This window comes from Perca fluviatilis, chromosome 9, assembly GCF_010015445.1.
Source record: "Perca fluviatilis chromosome 9, GENO_Pfluv_1.0, whole genome shotgun sequence".
NCBI classification, from domain to species: domain Eukaryota; kingdom Metazoa; phylum Chordata; class Actinopteri; order Perciformes; family Percidae; genus Perca; species Perca fluviatilis.
In genome coordinates this window covers 17917167-17943992 of record NC_053120.1, presented here as the reverse complement: position 1 = coordinate 17943992, position 26826 = coordinate 17917167, and the positions used below count along the sequence as shown (strand labels likewise).

Sequence of the window (26826 nt, the reverse complement as noted above, 5' to 3'; positions counted from 1 at the left end):
CCACCATTTTGATTTACTGTGGCTCGAGCAATTTTCGCAAAAACCTTAAGAATCCGTGACACCAGTGCACAAACTAAATATTTCATACGCTTGACAGCTCAAAAGCTTCAAAGTTCAGGCTTGAGAGCACTACTATCCATTTATTACTCATCTCAACTAGCGTCATGAAAGTCTTATAATGACCAAGTTAAAGGTGTTATTCTTGAACTACTAAGTTGTCTCAGGAACAGAGAGAGGATCTTGTAAAGTGCATGTGAAAGGGCAAGAAAAGGAGATATGTGGGAAAAGTGGTTGCTGATCCTGCAGTGTGGTTTTGCCCACACTCCCTCGGGTAAAATATGTATGGTAGGCCGAGCTGCAAGTGTCAAGCCCCAGTGTCGCAGTGCATCATCCAAACTGATCCCTACACTACCCCAACCCAGTTTGTGAGGGTCAATCGGTGATCAAGCCTGGGGAACTAGATTGAACCCCCTCCACCCACCCTCGAAAAAGTCCCACTGAACTCCACCTGCCCTCGATGCCCTCTCTAGTAAAAGAAAAACACGGTTCATCAAAAGTTCACGTCGTTGTATTTGGCCATATATGCCAAGTTGAAAACTATATTTTAAATTTATGACACACGATGTGTTCTGACCCTGATACGCAGGGTCGCTGTTCGGTCAGACTGCTGCTGTGGGCTGTGTGTGTGTGTGTGTGTGTGTGTGTGTGTGTGTGTGTGTGTGTGTGTGTGTGTGTGTGTGTTTGTGTGTGTGTGCGAAAAGAAAAAGAAGTGAAACCCCAAAATATCTCTGTTACCAGCCCTGTGTCGTAACATTTCTGAGTCTTCCCCGCCCAACATCAAAACGGGTTCAACTAGAGTTCACGTGTTAGGCCACACCCCCTCGCCACCACGTCAGCAGGCAGACAGCGTGCCGTCGCCATAGACTGTACGTTGTCACGAGTGAGAAGGAGCCCAACCACCCGGGTTTCTGGTTCTGTCGGCGAGGTCACAGCGACCCCCAGTGGGACCGGGGCCACTTTCTCTTCAACCATGAAGTTTAGAAATGAGCTGGCTCTCATGTCACTTCGTAAATACATGTGTTCTAAAATCATCTGCAATGAGAGTGTCAAATTCCATGTATTAGTAACAATATTTGTATACATATGTGACAATATTCATACATAAATTGTTATTTTTCATTAACCGAATAATTGTATACATTTTTATTGTTTATAAATAATGGAGCATGCGATTTTGTAATATTACTGCAACTAGTAATACAACGTAATTTATTCTGTATTATCGAATCATGAGGAAAAATAAATGAATAAAAAGGCAAATATTAGTTTTCACACTAAATGTTCATGAATTTGTGATTTAAAAATATATATATATATATATATATATATACACATACATACATACACACACACACATATATATACATACATACACACACACATTTTAATTGAAACAATATCCATATTTAATTACTAAGAAATTATCTTCATATACAACATGAAGTATGAGTCAGAACAGTCTTAAATTACTTTGTAAGTCATGAGCCAACTATCCTGACCTTGGTTCTTTTCATACGAAATTTAACATGTACATTTGTTTGTTATATTTGAATATAAAAGCCACTGCCACTAATATTTCCATATTTTAGATCACTAGTATTTTATGATAAAAAGATGGTAAATTGTGACTGCAGATGTATATAAGCTCCGGACTAACCCTATACCGTACAATATATGGTTAACATAAATGTAACTCAATTTTTGTTAAATTTCTTTTGTTCATTGTCAATACTACAAATAATACAACGTACTAAATTCTAAAGTGAAAATAAACATACAAAATTAAGATTAACTTTAAAAATATCTCTACAAAACCACTCTGAAAAAGGCAATTTTATTAAGTTATTTAACTAACACTTTTAAAAGATGGTTTACATCCTGAATTTAGATCTAAAATTACGTTTTCATTTTTTATATAACAATTATATGAATTATTCAAATGTCAATACAATAATTGCACGTGATAATATTTTTTGTATTAAAAAAATAATAATAAAAAGATAAATTCACAGCATGTTTATCCTTTACACATAACACTCTTTAATGTGGCTATTGGAAAAGGGGAAACAATACTTCAACTAAAAGTTTACATTCAGTTAAATGTGATAATTAGCTCAAAATAGGTTTTTTGTTTCAGTTGCAGGCCTTTGAGTTGAGAACCTGTACCCTACTAAAAGGGCAATCAATTCAAGACATATTACATATAAATATAGCCTTTTAATATATTAAAATCCTACATAGTTTTTTGTGAATTACATTATATTTTTTTAAATGTATTTTCCTGTTTACAGTTAGTCGAGACAATAACGAAACATAAGCCAACCAAGTATGGTGAAAGTTCATCTTTTCTGTATAGAGACAAGTAATACAATAACATTTGTGTTGCCTACATGTTAGGAGCCCACAAGTGATCTAATAAATAAGAAATAGTGTCATGGTACATAACATATTTTTGGTGTTTGTGAATAGAAAACCTGAACAAATGATCAAGAGGTAAAACACATAATGTAAAGCCTTCTGGGGAAAAAATAAATAAATAAAAAAAACTGTGCTTTGATTGGTGTGTGCTTTCTGTCCTGCCACCTAAAACAACTACAAGACTTTTTACAAAAGCGTTTTTTCCCTTAAATGTGTATTTGTAATAGTGCCCCTTATGGAGTTATCTGATCGGCTGATATCACACTACAAGCATTTGGCTCAGCAGTACCGACGGGGATATACTTCGGTAGAAAGACTAAGAGTGCCCACTAGTGTTGAATGTATGTACTACATCAGCATCAAACAATTAGAAATATGTACTTTTTTAAAGCAGGAATCTTAATTTAACCCTCAACAGCCTTTGTGCCAGGGAAGATGAGACATTTTAATAACTTCCTTCAATTAGGGTTTGACAGATAGCTATTGTATTTAGTCTTGGCCTGAGAATTTTTATTACTGTAAGGTTTCAAATGCCTTATACATTCATCACCACGGATTGACAGACAGTTAAAACCCACATTAATTCAATTGCTTTGTGTTAGCGTTAGCTTTTAGACAGTGACCACCCCAGTGAACAAAATGCCTCAATCGTATAGAGGCCACTCTGAATGTATTAATTAACAAAGCACATAATTCCACATTTAAATGAATAAATACAACTTGCAAGGAAAATAAAACGTACAAGTTTTTGCAAATGTCCAGTGTTCGAGGGAAAACCATTATATCAGACGTAGACCGAATAAATCAGAGTAAAGAAGTGGATTGACATGATTTTTTGTCGCGGTCAAAATCCTTGTGACGAATCAGCAGAGTAAAGTGTTGGTTACAACTTTGAGCATTTGACTTTAGAGGACAATAACGCCTCGTTTATATTTCGAATGCTTGTTTTTCCAGAAGATGCGGTGTCAAGAACCAAGGCTGAACAGCTCATTTATTCTCCTACAGCTCAAGGACATAGGTCAGCTAAATCCACAACCACTTGGCATGTTTATTAATGGCAGAATGTGTGATGCACCAAAGTGTAGTTGGTACTCTGTGCAGAACACAAAATTACAGAATCGGCTTTCATCCAAAGCTTGGACTCCATATTCCATATTTCCATGGGAAATGAACATATACTGTACACCATAACAGTGCTTTGATCAGCCTCTGCACACAAAGCTGACAAGTCCAAGATTTAAGTACACCCTCAGGAGGAGGTGAGGTGTGTGCGGTCAGTGTGTGTGTTATCACCCTGCATGCTGGTCCCAATGCAGAAATTGAAAGTGTGGAGGGACAGTAAGATGCAGGACAGGGAATCTCCCTGAAATACAGGATGAGAGAGGATGTTACAGTCTGGAACTTAAAGTATATTTTCATAATTTTCATCATGCAAACCAACATGGAATATATCAACTTATTATGAACAACAGGATCCAAAATCCCAGAGACCATTTTTATTGTTACTGGCTTATATTAGGTACAGTATGCATGCAAGAACACAAATTGTCTTGCAATAATACAATACAGGTCATATTGTGAATCCCTTTGGATGAATAAATATCATTTATAGGTATAATATATAATTATATATTTGTAAAAAGCTACCTTCCACATCCACTTTCATTGCATAGTCCATCTGGTGGATTAGCCAGAGCTGACCGACTCGTCCGACTCGTCCACTGCAACAGGTGCAACCAGCCGCTCGTATGAGAAAGCCAGCATCATCTGTATAACACAATGTTAGATTAGTTTTACTACAAGAAAGACAAAAAGAAGAGAAACTGTTTGGCAAGGCAGCTCTGAGAGGCAAAACAAATGTTGAATTTTCTATCTATCTATCTATCTATCTATCTATCTATCTATCGAAATAAATACAGAACAGAATAAATATCAAAAAGTCTGACCTATCCTAACCAAAAAACAGACGTTTGCACAAAGCACTTTTCTTCACTCGGGTTGCAAAGTGAATCCTGAAAAGAGACTGATTTGGAGAAACACCGAACCCCTGCTTCAGAGCTGTCAGTGATGTACAGTAACGGCATGTCTTGAAAACAATGAAAGTCGGAAACACAGGGCTGTGGAGGGAGCTTCCTGGTGGAGCCAATTTAAAAGAAAAAAAATTGCAAGGTGGACTCTCTTTGTCCATCTCACACAGACGCACAATTAGGTTCTCTTTTCTTCTCTTTCTCAGTGATAGTGGAAACAGGTGCTGAGTAATGAAACTGCCCACGCTTCATTACAGGCACTACAAGCACTTTGTAATGCTTGTTTGTTCCTGAACGCAAGAAGAGCTGCTGGCTATAAACTGTCCACTCGCATCTCCTGTAAACCCTTTTCTGTGGTTTGTTCGTTTCAAATTAGATTCATTGCAAGTGCTATTGTCTGCACATAAACAATGAGGGTAAATCAAAGAGTAAATGCTATTTATTTCTATAGGTACATAGAAAACTACGAAGGGATTGAGATTCAGTCCCCAGCCCTATTTTTTAAATAAGGTTCCACTAAATTAGATTTGGTTAAATGTGTGCACTATAATAATGCCACAACTGAAAAAACTGGTGGAGAAATGGTTTGAGGCCTCACATGGTTTCATAAACTGAAAATTCTTAAAAAAAAAAAAAAAAAAAACACACAGCCATCTCTCCTCTCCCTCACTCAATAACAAACTGATAATGATTTGGACAGAGACACATTCTCTGTCTTGCAGTCTCCTTTTGCATACCGTTAGCAGTGCCAGCAATGCCATCATCACCCCTAACATGATGTACATGTTCTCTGTAAGGCCACCAGACCACAGAGGGCCCATGATGGTAGCTAGACCGCCCACTGAGCGACGCACTCCCTGACTGAAACCTGCAGTACATGGGAGACACAAAGACTCAACACACCAAACAACGCGGGGGTACAGGAACGCAACAAAATCAAATACCTCCCAACATGCAATGCTTTCTCTTTTCCACTAGATGGTGTAGTTTCTCACCTTGTGTTTCCACAGCAGTAACTTTAGAGAAGAGGGAAACCTGAGCGACTGCTACAAATGGCAAACCCAAAACCTGCAGAAACACCCCAATGATGAACTCAGTCAGCCGCCATGGGAAGCCACCTACAGAAAATACAAAGTGCAACAGAAAACAGCAAAACACTGTTAACCCTTGTGTTGTCTTTGGATCAAATTTTACATTTTTAAATTTACACAGTTTTTTTGGTATCAGAAATACGGGTTTCTTTCAACCAAATTGCCCAAAAATAACTTGGATGCATGCATGTACGTTGTATGGAACCCATGCAACATTCTTCGCAGGTAAAATGAATGATTACTACATAGAATTTTGGGTGTTTTATTCAATTTCATAGCATTAAAAAATGAAAATGGTTTTTAAAACAGTATCCTGACTACTTTGACATTATAAACACATCTGTGATTATTCATCAACATCCTCTAAACTTAACTATTAGTCAAAATAATTCGTAATTTCTGCTACTTTTAACTCACAAATGAGGTGTAATGTCATTTTAAAATTAGTTTTAGTGACAAAAGTGACCGAAACGTTAGAAACAGCGCCAAAAGCACCCAAAAAAAAAGTTAATTTCCAATTTGGACCCAAAAGGACAACAAGTTAATTGTCTAGGGAAAGACAACACAAAAGGTTAATACACATGATACAGCCAAGTTGCAATGGGGCATTTCAAATGTTTGACCGCGAGGATGATTGTCATCGATTTTAGATCTGCTGTATTAACAAGTGTGTTCACCGAACACGAGGATGTTTCTATACTTAGCAAAGTTATTCATATAAATATGTAAACCTGTTTTATTGAATAAACTGACTCTTAGTGGGAGATGTTTGGGGGTATAAGCTACTGTTGATGAAGATCTGTGTGTACAGCAACAAAGGTAAGAAGTTTCTTCAGTGCAGTCTGACCTAGTGGGTTAGCCAGGAAGATGAGGCACCAGACAGCAGAGACGTTGCAGATGGTCAGACCGATGGCCAGGACCACTCGCTCAGCAACACGCTGGCTCAGCCAGTACACAAATAGAAAGGCAGCGATCACCTCCACACCGCAGAGACAGTACATCACGCTGTTCTCCAGCTCCCCGTAGCCAAAGTACTTCTGGGTCATCGGGGTCACCATGGTCTGAGGAGGGAATGAGACGTTGGCACAGTGCAGAAATGCTCAAATTAACAAATCCTGAAAACATGAGTAAAAATGTCTGCCAGTGGTATGTCATAATCCCTATCCCAGCATTGTTTTACTCCTTCCTAAATTATTTAGAAACAAGAATCAATATCTTGTAAACAGGCAGATTACTCCACTAGTTTCAGGAAAATGATCCCTAACTAAAAAAGTACAAAGAACTTGGGTTTTTATTTAATAATAGGATATACGTGTCTTTACTGCACCTCCAGCGCTGTCTGATTGAAGAGGGTGATGAACTGAGCAGCCAGCAGCACGACCACTTCTTCTCTCAGGAACTCTAAGAGTCAGAGACATCTGACTTTAAAACCTTACATTTGAAGAACTTGTTTTACAGCATTGTACAGACTTTTTAAATGGACGCTAGAATAATATTGACACACGCACTGTCAACCACTCACCTCGGGATATGCTGAACTCCTTATAGGAACAGGAAGACTCATGGGACTCTGGTAGCTCGGGCGAGGGAGATTCAGAGATAGAATTTAGCGTGGTATTTGAGGCAGCAGAGGCATCCAATCTGGGTGGTTTGGATTCCAAGACCGAGCCGTAGGACCCCTCCACCTCCTGGGACCCCATCAGCGGCCTTTCCTCGTCATTGTCCTCTTCCACCAGCACTCTCTCGTGCTCGTGGTCCTCCTCCTCCATGCTCTGGCCTGTTGAACTCTGCGTGTCCTCCCTGTTCTCTAGAGGCGGTAGGTCCCAGTACATGAAGATCACCGCCAGTTGAAGGAGAGTCCACAGCAGGCACATGAACAACTGCAGGAGATGGAAGAAAAGTGTTACGTTTTCTACGAGGAGGCAAAAAAATTTTGTTTCAAAGTTCAAACAACTTATTGTTGACCAGTGACGGACTGGGAACAAAAAACGGCCCTGGCATTTCCACCCACCAGCGGGTATTAGCAATATTAGCACTAATGCTAGCTGAAGCTGCACTTGATTTTAAAAACAAGTCAGTTTAAAGCATTTTTCAACGTCAGCCAACAGTGCTCTCTTATATTTCTCTCTCTTTTTCTCTGTCCCCCTCCCCCCTTTGTGTTGCTTGATGCCTCGATTAATTTTTTTGTCAACAGTATAGCTTCCAACTTCCAATTTTCAACTTCCAACAACCACGCTGACGCAGACCATAGACCGTATATATAAAGACGCAGTCTACTCGATTCGGTCTTGAAATTCCCAGAAGGCATTGCTTCATTTTACTTTTGCAAACAAATATTTAAATAAAAGAAATGCAGGTAGATTTGTTTTATTTCAAACCATGCACGTTTACATTTTCTAACATCTGATGTGAATAAGTAATTTAGCTACAAAACAATACAGACTAATTTAAAAGTTTGTCACTGTAGAGCACATGTGTCAAACTCAAGGCCCGCGGGCCAAATCCGGACCTCACAGATTTTGATCCGGCCCGCACATCAGTTTAGGTTCACAATAAATTTCGGCCCACTTTGTTTTTTTCACTTTTGCCGATGCTTTTGACACTTTCCTTTTTTCTATGATGGCTAAGGAAGATTTTTTTAGGGCTTTATGTCGACCAAACTGTAAGGGAGAAGACTTTATAAGACATGCAATAATACAGTCAAAGATGTTTGACTTTTTCAAAATGAAAGCATGTCAATAAACTCTAAATGCCCTTGATGTGATTCTTATTTCCCCAATGTGGCCCGTAGTGAAACTGAGTTTGACACTACTGCTGTAGAGCTTAACTAGGACTGTGATATTGAGAGACTCATATGTGGTATAAATACTGATCAGATTCCATTACTAGATGTGAAGGATTTGGACAAGTTTGGTTATTGTTTGGCCATCAAGCTTTATTATTGATGCTTGAAAGGGGGCCGAGAGAAATTATATGGGCCATGGCTTATGCGGCTCGCCGATTGGCCGGCCGGCCCAAACGGCCCATGAGGGCCCGCGGCCCCTCTGGCATCTGCCCAAATGCCAGATTACCAGTCCGTCACTGTTGTGGACCCTTACCCCTGGCGCTGTATATTTATTGACCACGAAAGGACCCAGGTGGAAATCACACAGCCTCAGGAAGACGTTACATGCTGGACCTGTGTTAAACACAAAGTTCAAACCGGTTTTGTCACTGCAAGACCTTGACAAATCATTCTATATAATCTTGGTAAGGAGCAAATTAATCTTAAAAGCAACTGCAATCATACAGGCTTTTTGTTGGTATCGTCATGTGCAATTATTTAGCATTTGCGTGTGAGCCTTCAGCATTCACTGTGTGAAATGTATCAGGAAGCTAGATGGCCAGTAATCTCTACCCACTCCAATCTCTTATTTTCTGTGAAAACAAACCAAAACCATCACTGTGTATAATATTTTAACTCAAATGATCAGCAGGCAGCCTTTAGAATTTGCACTGACCAATCAGAAGGCCAGCTTGTCGACATGCCATGACACTAGCAAACACAGTGGCGCGGTCCTTGGGGGCAGTGCTTCTGGTCAGGACGCCAAAGATAGATGAGCCAGCACCTGTGCCTATGCCTGAGGAAAAGACATATTTCATGACTAAATCACAGCACTTAAAAACAGTGAGGTTGAAACCCAGAGCTCGTACATCATTGTTGTTTTCTTGTCCTATCATTTATTATCGTATTCCTGAAATACACAACATAAGAGGGGATTTGCTGCTGCTATTGGGTGAGTGCTCTTACATATTCAGAGCAAAATGTATCCCAGGGTTTTCAAACTATTGGATATTTTTAGCTGATCAACCACACATTCTGATATTGTATGTATGAGTTAAATATGCATCACATTTAAAAGATACTGAACAACAGCCGTAAAAAGCCCCAAACAATGATACAACATTCTATGTATAAGCCCCAAGTTATACCTTTTTATAATGATCCTGTAAAGCTCTACTGACATGATATTCTACTGGCTTGCTACCTGCCAAATTGTTAATAAGTCACAGTATAACCTTCTGCAGACTCACCTGCCACCAGTCTGCTTGACAGTAACAGCCATTTGGAATAGCCCATAAAGTACATCAAGTTACCTGTGGAGCAAAAAGGAGTAGAACAATAAAGTGAGCCAAATAGATTAACAAATGCAGTTTGTGTTTCTGACATGACAATGCCGTTTTAAAAAGGTAGTAGCGGTGAAAATACAAAACATGAGTGCACTCACCAATTAACTCAAAAAAGTTGGCAAACAAAATGATTTTCTTGGTGGTCCGTGTTCTGTCGGACCAGTGGCCAAACAGCGGTCCCGACAGGAGGCCAGTCAAGCTGAATGCAGACAGGGCCAAGCCCAGAAAGTAAGGTGCTGCATCCAAAGTCTGCAAGTACATCCATATTGTGGGCAATATTACAGCTAGGGAGACAGAAGGAAGCAACATTAGTTTTCATCTTAAGTAATGTTACAGTTCTGTGTGATTTGAAAACAGCTAATTTCAACACATATGATGTGAACATTGTCTTCCAAATCTGCTGAATCTACACACTCAGTGAGTGCTGAGTCATCTGTGTCATAAGCCCTATGTGGAGTCAATCGGCCATACTGTAGCTCTGTTGGGCTTCCATGTGGCAGCTCATCGATGGTTATTGCAACCCTGTGACTCTCCTAAGCCATATAGTGACATATCGGAGGCTGAGTTTGTGAGATGAAACATGACATTAGATGATGTCTGTGTGGTTTATATCCAGGTGCAACTTTAAATCTATTCCATGTCAGTGCTAGTAATGTCAAGAGAGCATGCAGCGGTAGCTTTTTCTCCCTGTCAATAATGCCTCCAGCCTTATTATATAGACAAAGGGTACTGCTGCTGACCCAATACAATCCTAATTCAATTATTGTATCAGAAGACACAAAAAGCATGCTCTCAGGAAATTCCAGAGGAAAGGAAAATGGCTTGTCATCTAAAGGGGATTTGATCACCCCGATAGATACATTTGTGGGAGTGATAAAAGCATGTTAGATTGAGTATTGCTTCTTTGTCACAGCTTTAAAAGGACATTGGGCCTCATTCACCAACCGTTCTTACGAAGAAATTTGTTCTTAAACCCTTCTTACGAAGATTCTTGCATTCACTAAATGTTTTCTTAACTTGGATTTGTTCTTAGCTAAGAACAAAATCTATGAACACTGAAAAGCACTCTTACGCACATTTGAGTGATGACAATTTGCTCCAAATGATTGCTTACTGCATTTTATTTAATTCTACAGTTTACAATGATAGCATTATAATGCATTTCTGATCATTTGTTGAAAAAAATATAGTATGCAAAAAAAAACTAACACTGCAATTTACATCAGCAATTAAAATGATTAAATCTTGCGTTATTTGGTGATTGATCGCTATTTATAGGGCCAAAATGCAGTGGTAGACTATAACAAAGTACAAATTCGTCCTAACTGTATTTAAGTAAATTTTTCACGTATCTGTACTTTACTTAAGTAGACTCAATAGTGCATAGCCTACTTTTGACTTTTACTTTGTTACATTTTGCCGCAATTATCTATACTTTCTACTCCACTACATTTCTACAATGTTCCGTTACATTTTCTGATCGGTTTTCCCCCCTGCCAAAACGTCTTCCTGACCATCACACGTTTGTCTCACCAGTGAAGTTTTGTTGCCGTAGATATATATGGGGCACCGCCGATCCAAGCCGGCTCTCTTTTTTATTATTCCCGTTTTTTAAATCAAAGTTGCCATCTATTTCTCTCCACAGCGTGGTTTAGGCCTACTCCTCCGCCAGGCTGCGTTAGACGCGTTCATATCTTGGCTGGACCTCTTCACATCTCCCCATGTCCGCTGCTTCACACACTTTATTTGCTTACTTGCATGGTTAAAGAAAATAAAATACATCCATGAATAAAACCAACCGCATTCCGATTCTAACAAAACATTTCCGTGTTATGCTGGTTAGGATAGCAAATTATTTTAAAAGCCAGGCCTTGTTTGTGTTAGTAGACACCTTCTACTTTTACTAAAGGAAATATGTCTCTGGTTATTTGTACTTTTTATTTAAGTAGGGCTGAGATTCAGTACCTAGTGTATACTTCCTCCACCACGGCTCCGACAATCTCTAACGCAGTCTACCACTTCCCACGAGGTGCACACATTGACATGGGTGCACAGGAAGTGTCATGTCCTTAAATGGGAATTTGCGGGGCGTTATCTTATGCTAATTAGGAACAACTGGCACACGCTTTCAGTTACGAAGACGTGGGAAGAACACCGGTGCGAACTGTTTAAGAACACGTCATGAATCCGACGTAGACTTCTCTTAGAAACTTTCTTAAGAACATATTTAAGAGAAAACTTAGGAAGATATTGGTGAATGAGGCCCAATGGCTTGTGGGCTGGGCTAATTAAGAGGTCCGAGTAACAACAGAGGTGAACGGAACTCAAGGAATCCTGGACAGGCTAATTAACAATACAATCTGATTCAATCTGCCCTAATCCCTTCAATACCTCTGCTATTGTAATGATCTGTCTGCACTGGGGGGGGTGTCTGTGCAATTCCCATGTAAGTTCAAGAAAGCTTCTCAAAAGACTCTTTCTGGATGACCTATAGGCCTAGATCAAAAAATCTGCACACAGGGATCTGTTAATGTAAAGTAGTTTGTCTCAGCACAGAGCGAACTTGATCAGTAAACAGGACAAGACAATATTGGGATAAGATAAAACTCAAACTATCAGAGGCCCGTTCCAGAAAGCAGGTTTAGTGAAAACTCTGAGTTTGTTAACCCTGCATGAGGGGAAACTCTGGGTTTTCCGTTTCAGAAAGAGAGGTTACTTTAACCTCAGAGTCAGTTACTATGGTAACTGAGCCTGTGAACCTAACCTGGTCGGGAGCAGGTTTTCTTCTAGAAACCTTGAGTTTCTCCCTCTGAGAGGGAGGAGACTGAGAAAAAAAAGAAAAGAAAAAAAACTTGAGTTTCTCTCAGTCTCTTCCCTCTGAGAGGGAGGAGAAACTCATTTCCTCATTCATTCAGTCTGTATCAAGCACATTTCAATGCAGTTCATCTGCATGAATAGAATAAAAAAAAAAATAAAAAAAAAATATTGGTTTAGGCATACTATAAAACGTTTTTTTCTCAAACATTTCATGTCCTTTTGTCGACAATCCCATTGATGAAAAAGCTGTATTAATTCACATTGAGTTTACGTCGGGAGATGATATGAGTCCCGACTATAGATGTAGCCTATTTTCATTTCCACATAACCGATTTGAGAGTTGTTTTTGTTTTGTTTTTGTTGTTTTTTTTGTTTTTGTTTTTTAAATCACCTTATCAGTCCTCATATCACTAACATCAACCATCGTGGACAGGCTTTAACATCCCAGCAGATTCTTTGTGTTGCATTACGATTTTTTGCAAAAGGCAGTTTTCTTTACAACAGTGTAGCGGATCACACTGCAATAGTAGCCTAAAGCCACTGTATGCAGAGCAGTCATAAAAGTGTGACTTGCTCTGAAACGTTTTTTGAAACGTTTTTTGTAGGGTTCCCTGGACACAAACCAGTGAGAGCCATTAAAAAGAAATAAATTATTATACATTATAGTTCTGTTAATGATCATGGCGCTGCAGCCTCCGAATGGGATTAGTAGACTATAGTTTACTTTTTCGCCTTTTTTTTAGTTTAGTTTGTTAAACCTCCTACCTGGAATGGACCCCTGGTAATAATTACCTATTCTAAAACCTTCAAAAAAAACATGTCAACTGCAGTGCAATCTAATACATCAGTCCTGTAATAAATACTGTTTATATATTTATAAACTTAAAGAAAAAAGTAAGAAAATTTGTGTTTGGTAGATTATTTCTCTGTGGTAACAGTGCTTTTTGGAAATAAATCTTATACTGTTGGAAAGCCTATTTAGTTCCCTTTCAAATGGTGCCCCATTTGTAAGGAACATGCATTTGTGGGATGAGAAACAGAGCTGAGTATGTGGGTTGTGCCCATGAAAAATTTGCCAAATCTTCTCTGCCAATGCCCAACAGCTTATTCTGCCATTGACTCGTTTGGTGTTTGGTGGATTGGATGATTGAAGTTTGAAGAAACAAGACATATTGGCAATTTAACAATGTATTCATTTAAACAAACAGGAGCTTCAGTAGCATGTGGAAGAACCATACACAGCCACAACAGCCTGGCACCTCCTCCTCATGCTGGTCACACACTGCTGTGGGATGGTATCCCATTCTTCAACCAGCATTTGTTGCAAGTCAGCCAACGTGGTTGTGTTGGTCACTCTGGCATGAACGGCACGCCCAAGCTGATCCCACAAGTGTTCAATGGGGTTGATGTCAGGACTGCTGGCAGGCCATTCCATCCCCTCCACTCCCACATTCTGGAGGTAGTCTCTGATAAACCCCGCTCCGTGGGGACGAGCATTGTCATCTTGGAGGATAGAGTTTGGTCCCAGACTGTGGAGACATGGGATGGCCGCTGGTTGCAGAATCAGGCAGCTGATTGTCAGCACCTGGGGGTACCAGAAGCTCAAAACAAGAGTCAATAGCAACAGCCAAGAAAAGCTGTTTGGCATTGTCAGATACAATTTGGCAGATTTTTCATGGGGCGCAACCCACATACTGAGCTCTGCTGCTCATCCCACGAATGCATGTTCCTTACAAATGGGGCACCGTTTGAAAGGGAACTAAACAGGCTTTCCAACAGTATAAGATTTATTGCCAAAAAGTATTGTTACCAGAGAGAAATAATCCAAACACAAATTTCCTTACTTTTTGTTTTAAGTTTATATATACACACACACTACACATACATTTCACAAGGTGTCTCTTTGAGGCAGAATCTGGAATTTATTAAACATTTTAGTCAAAACACAACTTATAACACTAACTAACCCAACAATGGAACCGAAAAATTAATATATTGCTTAATTGATATCCTTTGTAAAACTAAAATCCTAAATACAGTCCTAGCCAAAGTGTTATTTCCCTGATAGGCTTATAGTTGTGTAAAACATCTCCTCATAAGAACAAATGCAAACACTAATCAACTTGTCAAATCACAGTTCAAGTGTTTCACCAAAAAGCAGATGTGACAATATATAGAAAAATTCACTCGACATGGCAATGAAAATATTTAGGTGACCATAAGAAACCTGTGAATGTATTACTGAGGATTTCTGTGTCACAGATTCAAGTAAGCGTTGCAACACAAAAGGCGAGAGCATCACCGATAACACAACACAGATCTTACCATATTCCACACCGCTAAGAAGAAATATGAGCCCAATGGTGAAGAACGTCAGCTTCCTCTTCAGTCGATTATCCATCACGTTTGGCTATTATAAACTGCTTCCTATACTTGAAACTGACTGACTGGTCGCCTTCATTATTCTTCAAGATACATGCTCATTCCAGTCGCTCTAAAAAACACCACAGATGACATAATCCCGAGTGCAGTGCTTCCAATTAGAGCCGAATGCAAGGACATATCACCACGCCCATCTAGAACCAGAATGAAAAAAAACAACAACTTTAAATAGGAGTGCGTATTGTTCTACATATCTCTACAGTGAGCGTGCACGACGTTAGTTTAGGTCCGTGAAGAGCAGTGAACTCGCTGAGCAGCTTGCTTTTTTAAGCACCAGCCCCAACTCGCAAACATTACTCAATGCTCAAGAGCGTCCCCGGGAGTTAGTCCAACCTACATCACTTCCGGCGGACAGTCCGACGCACTGCATCCACTGCTTCTTATATAGCCTACTGTCTATGATCCACTGCATCCGCTCCCAAAATATCTGAGTTGAAATATCTCATCCTCACTCCCCAACAGATGTGTATGTGTCAGATTCATTCATGCGTTCGGATCCAGATGCGAGGCCAGTTATATATACAAATATAATGAATATACAAATGAGTATACAAATATAATGAAGCACTGTGATAAATCCTTTAGAGCAAGTTTAACATAAGGTGCACTGTAAAATGATTAGAAATCATTGAATGGCTAGAATGAAAAAACTGTGATAAGCTTTAAAAAATGCGTTGTAAAGTAAACCCAGTTGTAGGAAATAGATATAAAGACACAATGGTATTTTATAATCATTTGTAAATCAAAAATAGACCGACAGTTTTGTTATTATAAGGTGCACAAGCTGTAAAAATAAACTTAAAATATGAAGTTATCTAAAGTTAAAAAAAATTATGCCATAAATTCCAATCTTGTAATAGCACAAGTAATATGCCTTCGGAGAACAAGCCTGCTCCAGAATAATACATCTAACAACTAAACTATAGGCAGACTCTGTTATTCTATGTCCTCAATTTTAAAGCTGGTTACACTTGCGCTTGGTCACTTTTGCAGTGCTAAACCAACATTATCACAATCTGAATTTGATTTGAAATTAGGGTGTTTTTAAACCAGCTGCCAATAGTGGGAAAACCCATTTTGCATGCGGATTTACCCTGACCATTCACCTAGTGGTGATGTAGATGTGAGCAAATGACCCTGACACAGTATCTACGGTTATGTGTCAGAGACTCAACGACTAATAAGTCTGGGTCCCATGATGGTGAACATTTGAATCATTTGGGCAGAAAATGTCTTACATTTTAAGTTACTGAAATCCACAATAGAATCTGCAGCTGCAGTATAAGTTGGGCTTTTGGCTTTCAAAAACTTATAAGCCTACTACTGTACTAAATCCAATATTTTCCAGTAGTACTTCAAACATAAATATTCCTATAATAACTTAGTGTGGTACTCATTATGTCTGTCTTACACATTATAGGCTACAGCATTGCAGGCATTTTAGGCTACAAGCTTATGCTACAGGATCACTACGTTCATATGGCTTTCTACGCACATATCAGGAGTCTGTGTGAGTCATTGGCAGTGTCCCTCCTCATCTTGTGACACCCATTACCACTGACATTGAGAAGCCTGTGTTGGACACAAGAGCTGCCTCTTCACCCTTAATTTAATCTTCTGTCTCCTGAGAGTCTACATTTTAGTTTGCTGCCACCCAAGCAAATATAGAACCATTGCTCATGACACGCTGGGGTCATTGTAGCCAAACTATTTGCAAATGTGTGTGGAGAGTTGGGCAACTATCTTAATCTGTTTGTGCGTAATCAAATTTGTAAATGTGTAAAAGAATCTCTGCATAGTGAGAATTTGTCAATCTCCAAATGTGGAAAAGAATCAGTGTGTGCGTAATCAGATTTGTAAATGTGTAGACAAAATTATTTGCTAAAAAGTCAAAGTATTTTGCTCCAAGAGATGTTGCCGACTGTTCCATTGTTTTAAATGTCACTTTTCAAAAGGTGGGTAGTCAGGCTAAAATCCTTGTTGATTACATATCTACCCGATATGTTAGTACTTGTTATTGGTTGTAGAAATGTCTGCATTACCTCCTGTTCAGAATTAATATGAATTTAATGATGTATAATATCCATAAATTCGATCTTTTTGCAAAGAAAAAGCAGTGTTTAAGACATTTGCCTTGTGAGCTGCAGTACTTGGCCCAGTTTGCACCTTCTCCCACCCTCTTCACTATAGCACACATCTTACCTGCAGTCCAAATATTGAGACAGTGTTACAAAATAAAACCTAATATAACCCATTTGAAAGAGCACCTAAGCAGTTGCTGAGCTGTATGGTTGATTAGAAGACAACAACACCTTTTTTAAAAGGTGTCTGACAATCTTAGAATGATTTTTAATAAAAGAAATCTTTATTTACAGTTTGCCAGCAGATGGAGGTTGCAGCAGTTCTTAAGTGTCACAGTCTTAAATATGTAGTCCATCTCCTTGGAGGAAACATTTTGTAATACAAAAGTAAAAAAAAAAAAAAAAACTAAATATTTTTTCTTCAGCATCCATGTGTTATGTCTGTGAGCTGCTCTTGGATAATGGCCATGTGCTCCGATTTGGGAGTACAAATGTTTTCAGTATGCAGTTCGTTAGGACTTTAAAGTTGACTGTGGCAGTGGAAGAACCAGGGTAAGTGGGCAGGCAGAGTTGGGTTTTAAAAGGCCAGTTTCTTCATGAGGAGGTAGACCCTGGAGTCCACCTCAAAGCCGTGAAGGTTGTTGGCATCTCCCTGCAGCCTCATGAGAAGGCCACCGTAAGACACGTAGGCAGAGCTGAAAGAAGGAGCACACCCACGCAACTTGATTAGAGCTCAAATTTATTATTTTTTACGTTTATTTTTTCACACGTCATCAATGTATCATTTAACACAATTTCATAAAGTACAATAATCATATACAATGATAGAGGTCACCACACACACACACACACACACACACACACACACACACACACACACACACACACACACACACACACACACACACACACACACACACACACACACACACACACACACACACACACACACACACACACACACACACACACACACACACAAACAGCACACACAACAAGCACACTTGGAAACTCTCAAACTGGCCTCATCCCTCGCAGCATCTCTCTCTATCAGACCATTTTGTCACTGGCTGCCTGGCTGTTTTCTATTCTTGCCCTTAAAGCTTAATATCACTCTGCCCTGTCTCCGGACTACACATTTCATGAAAGATTTACTGGCAACGCTGGAGTTACCAACCTGTGGCCAAAGAATTAAGTGGGATTAAATGGAGTAAAGATTGCCTCTGTGGAAATCATGTCTACACACCTTTTGTCTATAGCTCGGTAACATTTTCCAGTGTTTTTCGCATTGACAAGGGCTGATTGCACTGTCTTGATGGCAAATTCTGATGGAGACGGAGTCATTTGTTTTTTCACTGCTGACTTTGTTTCCAAGTCTTGAAGTGTTTTGCACCCCAGTTTGGTTTCTGAGATGAGCATCCCCAATGTCTTGTTGATCTTCAAGCCCCCGGTGTACCGTTTGTGTGGAGTCAGCCAGGCATACAGTGAAGATTAACCACACATTGTTCTGTTTGTGTTTGTATATGTCTTTCCATAAAAGCAATACACAGCTGATGGTTATATTATGCCGACAAAATGCTTAAAATGTAAAAATGTTGAATTTTAGATTAAATCATGTTTCTGTGGTAATTTCAATATGCCATAGTGGCAATTACTGTACTAATAATGTATCAATAACAACTGAAACGCTACTTGTTATTACGCTAACGGTTTATTTGTCTAAATTATATTAATTAGTAACAAGCTGAGGCTAAGCAATTAAATAAATAAAAAATAAAAAAGTACTTTAAAGCTTCATTTAAACCAAAAAACATCACTCACAGGCGTGTGGCTGCTTCTGTTGAAGTCTCATCGCCCTCTATCTTGTAAACCTTCCCATACATCACATAATCAAACTGGTCCGCCCTGGAAATGTAAACAAAGTTAAATGGGAGTACAAATTTAAAGCAGCAAAAAAAACAAAAAAAACTGCACGGCACAGGGTACAGTCACACTAAAAATGTACACACAAATTGTTCTAGATCCTTCAAAAAAAATAAAAGCCCAACAAGTAGCATTTGTTGGTGATGTTAGGTGCATCAAGAACAAATGTTTTACCTAGATGGCCGGTCATCCTGAGGATTGTACTCTCCGTCATCTGGCGTTCCATCTTCATATAACGTGCTGGCAATAACCAGTCTGAACTTGTCGCCTAAATAAAATGGACACAGGCAAACAAAGTGAGTTCATATTACACCCTGGGTTAGCGTTTACTTTTTAAATGCATGGTGCTTTGATCCTTTATGTAAAGGTACACTCACATATAGAGGGTATATGGGAATATTTGGCTGTTTAGCTTTGGACTGCTCACTTATATGTAAGCCAGAGTTTGGTAAACAAAAGTAAAATGGTGAAGATGCAAGTAGTGTTCCCAAACAAGACAGACAACCTTGTCAAAAATGATTGATGACCGATTTGTTCTGACCATACTGTATATAAACTCTAGAATATGATTGTGTTAGACAAAAAGCAACCATTAAATGACTTCCAATCTTTAAATTAAAATAATTATACACAAAGACAAAAAGGTAGGTCCTTACCAAGATCAACAGGATAGATCTGAATGTTCACATCCAAGATAAGGTCCATCTTAAAAGATTCACTTTCACAATGTAGACGAGATACTGTAGAAAACAAATAAGTAGTAGTAGAGTTTGGATTAGTTAATTTTGCTGTTTTAAATTGAAGGACACTAATTGAAAACCATACTGGGTACATGATAGTTAGGGGTGCACCGATCCGATATTAAGATTGGATATCGGCCCTGATATTGGCAAAATAGCTGGATGGGGGATCGGAAAAATTAACAGATCCATGGGCCTATATTTTTTTTTCTCCTTTCTCTGTCGCAGCACTGTGCTGGAAGAGTTGAGTTAAACGTTAAGCAACATGGAGCGAGCCAAAGAGTCGGCTGTGTGGAGATATTTCACGCTTGCCACGCCAACTAGTTTGTTGGCTTTTGCAATGTCTGCAAAGTAAATGTTTCGAGGGGTGGTGGTAGTGCTGCAAAGCGCAATACTACCAAAAAGCAATTACTATTGTATGATTACTATCGTATGTTTGACCAATAAACTATATTGTTTGTACTGCTACATTTTATTTATTTCAATTTATTTTAAGAACTTTGATTACATTATATTTTCGATTTGAATGCACATTTGTTGTTTTTTAAATAACAAATAAATGAGAATTCAATTCATGACATCTATGTTATTTTGTGTAAGTTAGGAAAGTAATGTTTAGTTAGGAAAGTCTGGTGCCTTTAGTCTCTTCCACATGGTGGAAGGAAGGTATAAGGTCGAAGGTATACAGTTTATTATTAATTCAACAACGGTATCGGATCGGTATCGACAGATACACAAAGCCCAGGCATCGGTATCGGGACTGAAAAAGTCAGATCGGTGCATCCCTAATGATAGTAACCCAAACGTAAATAAAGTTCAATACGTTTTGCATGTGAAAAAGCTTTCAGCTGAATTGATAAGTGATAGGCGACAAGCCCCATTAATTAAGACTGGTGTTCTTGGGAATCTGGTAAAAAAAGTAAGTCCAATAATTATTCTTAGTTTACTTTGGTTTCGATCATATATTTTTTTTAAGTAGCGTGCCTGATGGTTGATTACCTGCAGACATTACCAGTAAATTAGTTACTAACCCAGAGACCATTGTAGTGTATTATGACTACCCACCTTCTTCAACCTTGTTTTATAATTAGATTTCACACACCTCTGTCAAACTTCTTGCCATCGGGATCAATGTCCTTTACATCAAAGATGTCCTCAAACAGAATTCCAGCCATCTCTGTCCTGGTCTACTTGAAAAAGACAAAAGACATCATTAAGCCAGTTTATGTTGAAAAATTATTTAAATGCGAACAACTGACATGTCTAGGAAGCCTTAGACTTCAATAACAACTGCTCATATTTTATCTCGTAATGTGGAAAGTATGATTTTACAAACAAGACGTTTGCAGGTTTTATAAAGTCAAAACTTTTGAAAGTCATGTTGATGCCAGGTGAGAAATTATCTTATTTACATCAAACAAATGATAATGCTTTGTTTACAGGCTTATGCTACACAGCAAGGGATGCTGTACGCAGCACATGTACAAACATGTATCAGCAGAGACAGAAAGAAAAAACTGAAGAAGCTCATAGTCAAGTTTTAAATGCATTTTTTAGGGATTTATCATCATCAACTTTATTTGCCAGACTCAAGGTCCATTCAGAAGACACAGACATGACATACAACATACATTAAAAAAGAGAAAGATAAACATATACAGAGAAATAAAAACAAAAGAAACAACAATACTGCATTTCTATAAAAGACACTTATACCAGTGTTTCCATAGTGATGATTATGATGATTTAGGGCATTGTGATGTTCTTAAGAACCTGCCCTATCTAGGTCATCCTGTACAAGTTAGCAGTTATATCAAACTAGAAGATGCTACAATTCAAAACATAACTATTATAGGCATTAACACGTTACATAGTGAACGTTCAGTGTATTTCCACTCTACACATTGACAGCTGCTTTCCTAACACAAGGCACATTTTTTACGACCTTTGATCATAATCTAATCAGATATCGCTAGCCAAATGTATAACTTATTACTTAGGGTCTTGTAACTTCAGCAGACTAACGTTAGCTGTTAGCTTTAGCATGTTGCGTGCACACACAATTCGTTAAGCTTACCTCAAATACGAAGACGTTCTCTTATTATATTGTGCACAGAATAACGTCGCAGTCACCCAGTTTCTCTGTGTGGCAACGTGTGTTTAAAGTGTGCGCTAGATATCTTATTAGAGTAAAACTTCATTCATTACCGTTGCTGAGTGTAAAACAGATTGTGCCGCCGAGAAACAATGTGCTCATCCTCTCCATCCTCTGACACGCAAACTACTTCCGGTTGAAAATATATCGGTAACAGTTTTAACCATTGCTAGGTTTTAACCTTCATTTTACTATCTATGGTTTTAACATGGATGGGCGATTTGCTATTGTCTATGGCTAACAAAAATAAACCATATTATGAAGAAAAAAAAGTCAACGTTATAGATATTTATAAATAATTGAGAGAAAAACAATTGTGCTTAAATAAAGCACATTTTCCTGGAAGACCGCGCATTAACCATTAACTGTTTTTAGATACATATCACACTAATATTGTTGCTAATAATAATGAATAAATAACGTTAGAACCAAACGGGATGCTTTCATATCAGTTTTAGCTTTCACGAAACGTGTAAAACAAACTGTTGTCATTATTTACGACATTTTCATCTACTTTCCAGCCTCAACCCCAACTGTTTGGTTGCTAGGTGTCCTAGCGTCCTATCTGTGTACGGTTGCTAGCTAATGGCTACTTGACTAATATGCTAATATCAGTGTAGCTAGCTAAGTGAAGCCGATAAGCCTTGTCGAAAATGGACTGTATAAGCAACTGCGAATGAATACGTTAAAAGCGACATTAGCCTATATTCACCAATTAAATGATGTGCGAATAAGGTGAGAATGTGCTCTCTTAACGTCAGATAACGTTAACTGATTAGCTTGTCAGCTAGCATGCTAGCTTGCCACATTTTTGCAAACGATGTTGTCGCTGAATTTTACTGTTGAAGATATTGTTAAAATTCAAAAGCAGGAACAATCTGATTGCTGTGTTCACTGTGTGGTTTCACAGCTGTAAAATGCCAGTAAACGTAAAAAAAACGTTAGCTAGCTAGATGTCTGTGTTATTTGGTTAACAATCGATGTTGCAGCTTTACCTGGCAACCCTAAAACAACAATTACATCATAGCGAAAGTGCTTTGGGATGGAGTTCTAAAAGGTGCTAACGTACACTCATATGAGTAGTAATAGTGCCATGTACCGTCCTATCCTTACAGGCTCTACAGAATGCTTGATGGAAGTACCAGCGTTATTTAACGAGAGCAGAAGTCTTTGCTGTCAGTAGGTGTTTTAAAGGTTTTGGTCACTCACATGAGTTCCAGGGAGGCAGCCAAGATGGAGGACATCTTGGCAACTAAAGCCGATCTTCTTGGGATGATCAAGGAGGTAACAAATAAAAAAATTACGAATGCACCCAGAACAATATGTAAAACAGAATGAGCAGCAATATAAGTTAATTCAAATTAAACAAGATGCACAACTTTTCTCCAATAAACCTTGCTTGATACAGCATGGTATTATAGATAGTTCTGTCAAGGTTGTGCAGCTTGTGTAGTTGGGTTGACTTTAAAGCACAACTTCTGCACTGGTTAAGGTGGAGTTAATGGCACTTGCTTGTTCTGTGTCTTTTGTAGTACCTTACGTTTGAGGTATTTGAAGAAACTGTCCACAGTTTTGACAAGGAATGCAAAAGAAAAGGAAAGCTTGTGTCAAAGCCTCAAGGAAGTACTCTCAGGGATGCAAAGACTCGTGGCATTCAGGTAAGTTCTTATAACCTGTTGTTTCTACAAGTTTGTTAATGATTTGTGGAGGTGGCACCTATGCATGGGCAGGATGTTCCAGAGTCGAGGCTGGCTCACATGTTTTAAAACATAGCCTACTTTCTGTCTCCAAACAGTGTCAGGTCTTATTAAAAGTTGTCTTATCGTGTGTCAGTTATCATTGTGTGATATGTACATAAAATGATCATTAACAAGTAGCAAATTGTTATCGTTGATGTATTTTCCCCCAACACGCTCTTCTTTAACTCTGACTTTTCTAGAAAGACCTTCTTAGCTCTTTTGATGATGGAGACCACAAAGTTTTCTTTGAACTGTGGACAGAGAATATTCCCTCTGAGATAAAAGACACAGACTCTGAGGCGCAGAGCCTCGAGTTTTACCTTCACATCCACTTCACCATCTACCCACTGAGGAGGCACCCTGATAGACATGTATGTAGATTGCATTTTTGTCCTACCTTTTTTTGTTTATTTAAATGTTCTTTTAACAAGAACATTACTTTGTTTAGATTATATTCACAACAAAACTCAACTTTATCGTGCAACTCTACAGCTGAGCTGAATATCATTACGTGCTATTTTTCAAAATGTCCACTAAGCTGTGCTACAGGCTTGTTCTCACTGAGCTACCAATGATGTTAAGGCCGGGACACACCAGCAAGACGGCCTGTCACTGTGTTGGTCTTTGCAGTTTGAGTTTATTTATTTATTTATATGCGTGTGACGTTCTTTTATAAAAATCATCAGCCGCTTCTTCAGTTTTCAATGGTGGTAGCAGGCCAAGAGACAGCATCTAATTGAAGATAATGTGTGTATGCAACATGTTTTAAATGATGTATTGGCTTTACTGACATGTTGTCATTGACTTGTAATACATCTTTTAATTTGAATGTTTCCCTAGGACCGAGCTGAGTTTGAGGAGAGGATTTCCCACTTCAAGCAGTACCTGGAGACTCGGGGAGCAGCACTGAGCCAGACCACAGAGTTTCTGCCTTACTATGCCTTGCCTTTCGTTCCCAACCCTACTGTCCACCCATCCTTCAAAGATCTTTTTCAGGTGCTTAGCTTATTATGGAACAATACCTAGTTGGTTATTGTTAACTAGGTATTACATATGCAACAATATTGCCCAGTGCCTACTTCATAATGACCATGACCATATTTCTCCCATTCTACCATCTGTATATTCAGGACTCCTGGATACCACAGTTGAAGTACAAGCTGGAGCAGTTTATGTCAGTGACGCTGAAGCCGTCAAACACCCCAAGGCTGCTGAATTTATATGTATCCTTAAATAAAAGACAGACAGAATGGGAAGGTGACCTCTTATTATAACTAATGTCATCGTGGCTCACTTGCATGCCATTGCTGAGAAAATCATCAGAGTACAGATGGGTGACAATGTCTGTGCTGTTCTCAGTGATGTGATATGAGTAGCAAATCTAACAGTGTCAAAACATAACATCAAGTAAAGATATATTATATAAATGTTAACCCCTGAGAGAACAACTTAGATATTTAACACAGGCCAAGTATAGAGTGTTTCAATGTGATTATTAACAGTTAGACTATTGTCCAGACCTGTTGGTTTCATTTCCTGCAAACAGATCTGATTTGCATTCATAGATGGCTGTAAATGATAGATGGTGTTTGAGTATGGCAGAACCTAACCTGACACTAACTCACCCACACCCCTTCAGAGTAGAAGGGCAAGTGAAGGATAACAAGAATTGTTTTTCTTTTACTGGAAATCCAGTGGCTCGACTTTCCTCCTTCCACATAAAAACTAAACCCTATCTCTATTGGCCGATGATCAAAGCATACAGATTAACATAGCAACTATCATCTCTAGGGCTGACCAAAGAAAATTGGTACTTGTTTGTACTATCCAACACGTATAATCTTTCAATATGCAAACACTTCAACAGGCAGCGCTTGCACACATGAAAATGTCCTGTTGGTTGAGTGCCCACACGTTTACGTGCATATAGACGCACTGAATGACAGCTTTGTTTGCTCACGGTGTTGGTCTATTATCCTTTAGTGAAAAATATCTATCCCTCCCTTTAAAACAAACTAGTGTTGATTATATATCATATAGACAATTATATCTCTTTGTACAATACAACAGATTAGATAAATCCTTAAAAAAATTATTTTTTATGACAAAGTTGTCCGCTTCAGACTGGATGTATAACTATATATCTATATATATATATATATATATATATATATATATATATACTGTGGGTTTGTCCTATGTCCAGTCAAACGTAAGCAATACGTTGCATTGTTATATACTCTTTTGTATGACTATATCTCTGGATAAGGAGACAAATACAGTAGAACTGTTTGACTTGTGTTCAGTTGAGTGCTAGTGCGTATTCTTTAACAGGCATTATGCAGAAGGATGGAGGAAGGAGTAATAAAGGTAAATATCCCTCTCACATAATCTACTCTTACTTTTCTACTTTTACTCAATGCTCCCTTACAGATGGAACTAAAATTTGAAGTATTGACTGGCAGACTTATTGTGAAAAGATTATACACATATATTCATTCTTTTGTATATACAGTACAGGCCAAAAGTTTGGACACACCTTCTCATTCAATGCATTTCCTTTTTATTTTCATGACTATTTACATTGTAGGTTCTCACTGAAGGCATCAAAACTATGAATGAACACATATGGAAGTATGTACTTAACAAAAAAGTGCGAAATAACTGAAAATATATCTTATATTTTAGATTCTTCAAAGTAGCCACCCTTTGTTTTTTTTATTAATAAGGGGAAAAATTCCACTAATTAACCGTGACAAAGCACACCTGTGAAGTGAAAACCATTTCAGGTGACTACCTCATGAAGCTCATTGAGAGAACACCAAGGGCCCTATCTTGCACTCAGCGCAATTGCCTTTGTACACCGACGCATGTATCATTCCTATTTTGCACCCGACGCACAGCGGACTTTTCCCTCCACAGACGCACGTCGGTAAATTAGGGAATGTATTTGCGCTCCCGGGGGCGGTTCAGTGAAAAGAGGAGGCGTGTTCCGGCGCAAACGTTACTTTGTGCTATTCTGCAGTTTCAGAAAACAATTCCGCCACTGACCAGGAAAACCTGGTCTAAAGTCAGTGGCGCTAGTCTAAAGTCAGTAGCGCGTTATTCAGATGCTATTTTAGGGCGCATGCTTGGCCATAATGTAGCGTGTGCACAACGCGCA

At 38.7% G+C, this 26826-nt stretch overlaps 3 protein-coding genes across 9 annotated transcripts in view; 1 reads left to right on the top strand and 2 right to left on the bottom strand.

Moving 5' to 3' along the window:
• Positions 1-2257: 2257 nt before the first annotated feature.
• Positions 2258-15390, bottom strand: mfsd8l1 (major facilitator superfamily domain containing 8-like 1). Of its 4 annotated transcripts, none has more exons than XM_039812055.1 (12): positions 14909-15389; positions 9865-10050; positions 9671-9733; positions 9097-9216; positions 8695-8774; positions 7119-7476; positions 6924-6997; positions 6444-6657; positions 5501-5623; positions 5243-5373; positions 4126-4245; positions 3668-3779 (listed from the first exon to the last, which is right to left on the bottom strand). In XM_039812055.1, the coding sequence occupies exons 1-11, from the start codon at positions 14982-14984 to the stop codon at positions 4165-4167; spliced, it is 1506 nt and encodes a 501-aa protein (XP_039667989.1). In that variant the 5' UTR covers positions 14985-15389; the 3' UTR covers positions 3668-3779; positions 4126-4164. The 4 variants fall into 4 exon arrangements, with proteins under 4 accessions (XP_039667987.1, XP_039667991.1, XP_039667989.1 ...); XM_039812054.1 differs by having other exon boundaries at positions 3700-3841; XM_039812053.1 differs by lacking the exon at positions 5243-5373 and having other exon boundaries at positions 2258-3779; positions 14909-15390.
• A 1966-nt stretch (positions 15391-17356) lies between these two features.
• On the bottom strand, positions 17357-23154 carry polr2h (RNA polymerase II, I and III subunit H). 3 transcript variants are annotated; one of them, XM_039811848.1, is made up of 6 exons: positions 23134-23154; positions 20872-20956; positions 19686-19769; positions 19204-19297; positions 18928-19011; positions 17357-17801 (listed from the first exon to the last, which is right to left on the bottom strand). In XM_039811848.1, exons 2-6 carry the CDS (start codon positions 20942-20944, stop codon positions 17684-17686), a joined length of 453 nt encoding a protein of 150 aa, XP_039667782.1. In that variant the 5' UTR covers positions 20945-20956; positions 23134-23154; the 3' UTR covers positions 17357-17683. The 3 variants fall into 3 exon arrangements, with proteins under 3 accessions (XP_039667782.1, XP_039667781.1, XP_039667780.1); XM_039811847.1 differs by lacking the exon at positions 23134-23154 and adding an exon at positions 21978-22103; XM_039811846.1 differs by lacking the exon at positions 23134-23154 and adding an exon at positions 21847-22040.
• The window catches only part of LOC120565809 (lisH domain-containing protein ARMC9), a 28874-nt gene continuing 24487 nt past the window's right edge, over positions 22440-26826 (top strand). The window contains exons 1-7 of one of the 2 annotated variants that reach the window (XM_039811843.1): positions 22440-22659; positions 23040-23208; positions 23457-23582; positions 23864-24034; positions 24504-24659; positions 24794-24886; positions 26009-26033. In XM_039811843.1, coding sequence (XP_039667777.1) covers positions 23134-23208; positions 23457-23582; positions 23864-24034; positions 24504-24659; positions 24794-24886; positions 26009-26033 — 646 coding nt within the window. In that variant the 5' untranslated portion in view covers positions 22440-22659; positions 23040-23133. The remainder of the gene's footprint in view (positions 22660-23039; positions 23209-23456; positions 23583-23863; positions 24035-24503; positions 24660-24793; positions 24887-26008; positions 26034-26826) is intronic. The other variant, XM_039811844.1, reaches the window with a different exon arrangement.

What these genes read in the sequence shown, in the direction of transcription:
- mfsd8l1 (XM_039812053.1), bottom strand. Translation starts at nt 14,984, where the DNA reads ATGGATAATCGACTGAAGAGGAAGCTGACGTTCTTCACCATTGGGCTC. An exon ending in ATAAATATACAGCGCCAGGG is followed by an intron (nt 7,477 to 8,694) that starts GTAAGGGTCCAC and finishes CATCTCCTGCAG; the next exon opens with TTGTTCATGTGCCTGCTGTG. An exon ending in TACTGCTGTGGAAACACAAG is followed by an intron (nt 4,246 to 5,500) that starts GTGAGAAACTAC and finishes TGTGTTATACAG; the next exon opens with ATGATGCTGGCTTTCTCATA.
- polr2h (XM_039811848.1), bottom strand. Translation starts at nt 20,944, where the DNA reads ATGGCTGGAATTCTGTTTGAGGACATCTTTGATGTAAAGGACATTGAT. An exon ending in TGGCAAGAAGTTTGACAGAG is followed by an intron (nt 19,770 to 20,871) that starts GTGTGTGAAATC and finishes TGTTTTCTACAG; the next exon opens with TATCTCGTCTACATTGTGAA. An exon ending in CAGGATGACCGGCCATCTAG is followed by an intron (nt 19,012 to 19,203) that starts GTAAAACATTTG and finishes TTACATTTCCAG; the next exon opens with GGCGGACCAGTTTGATTATG.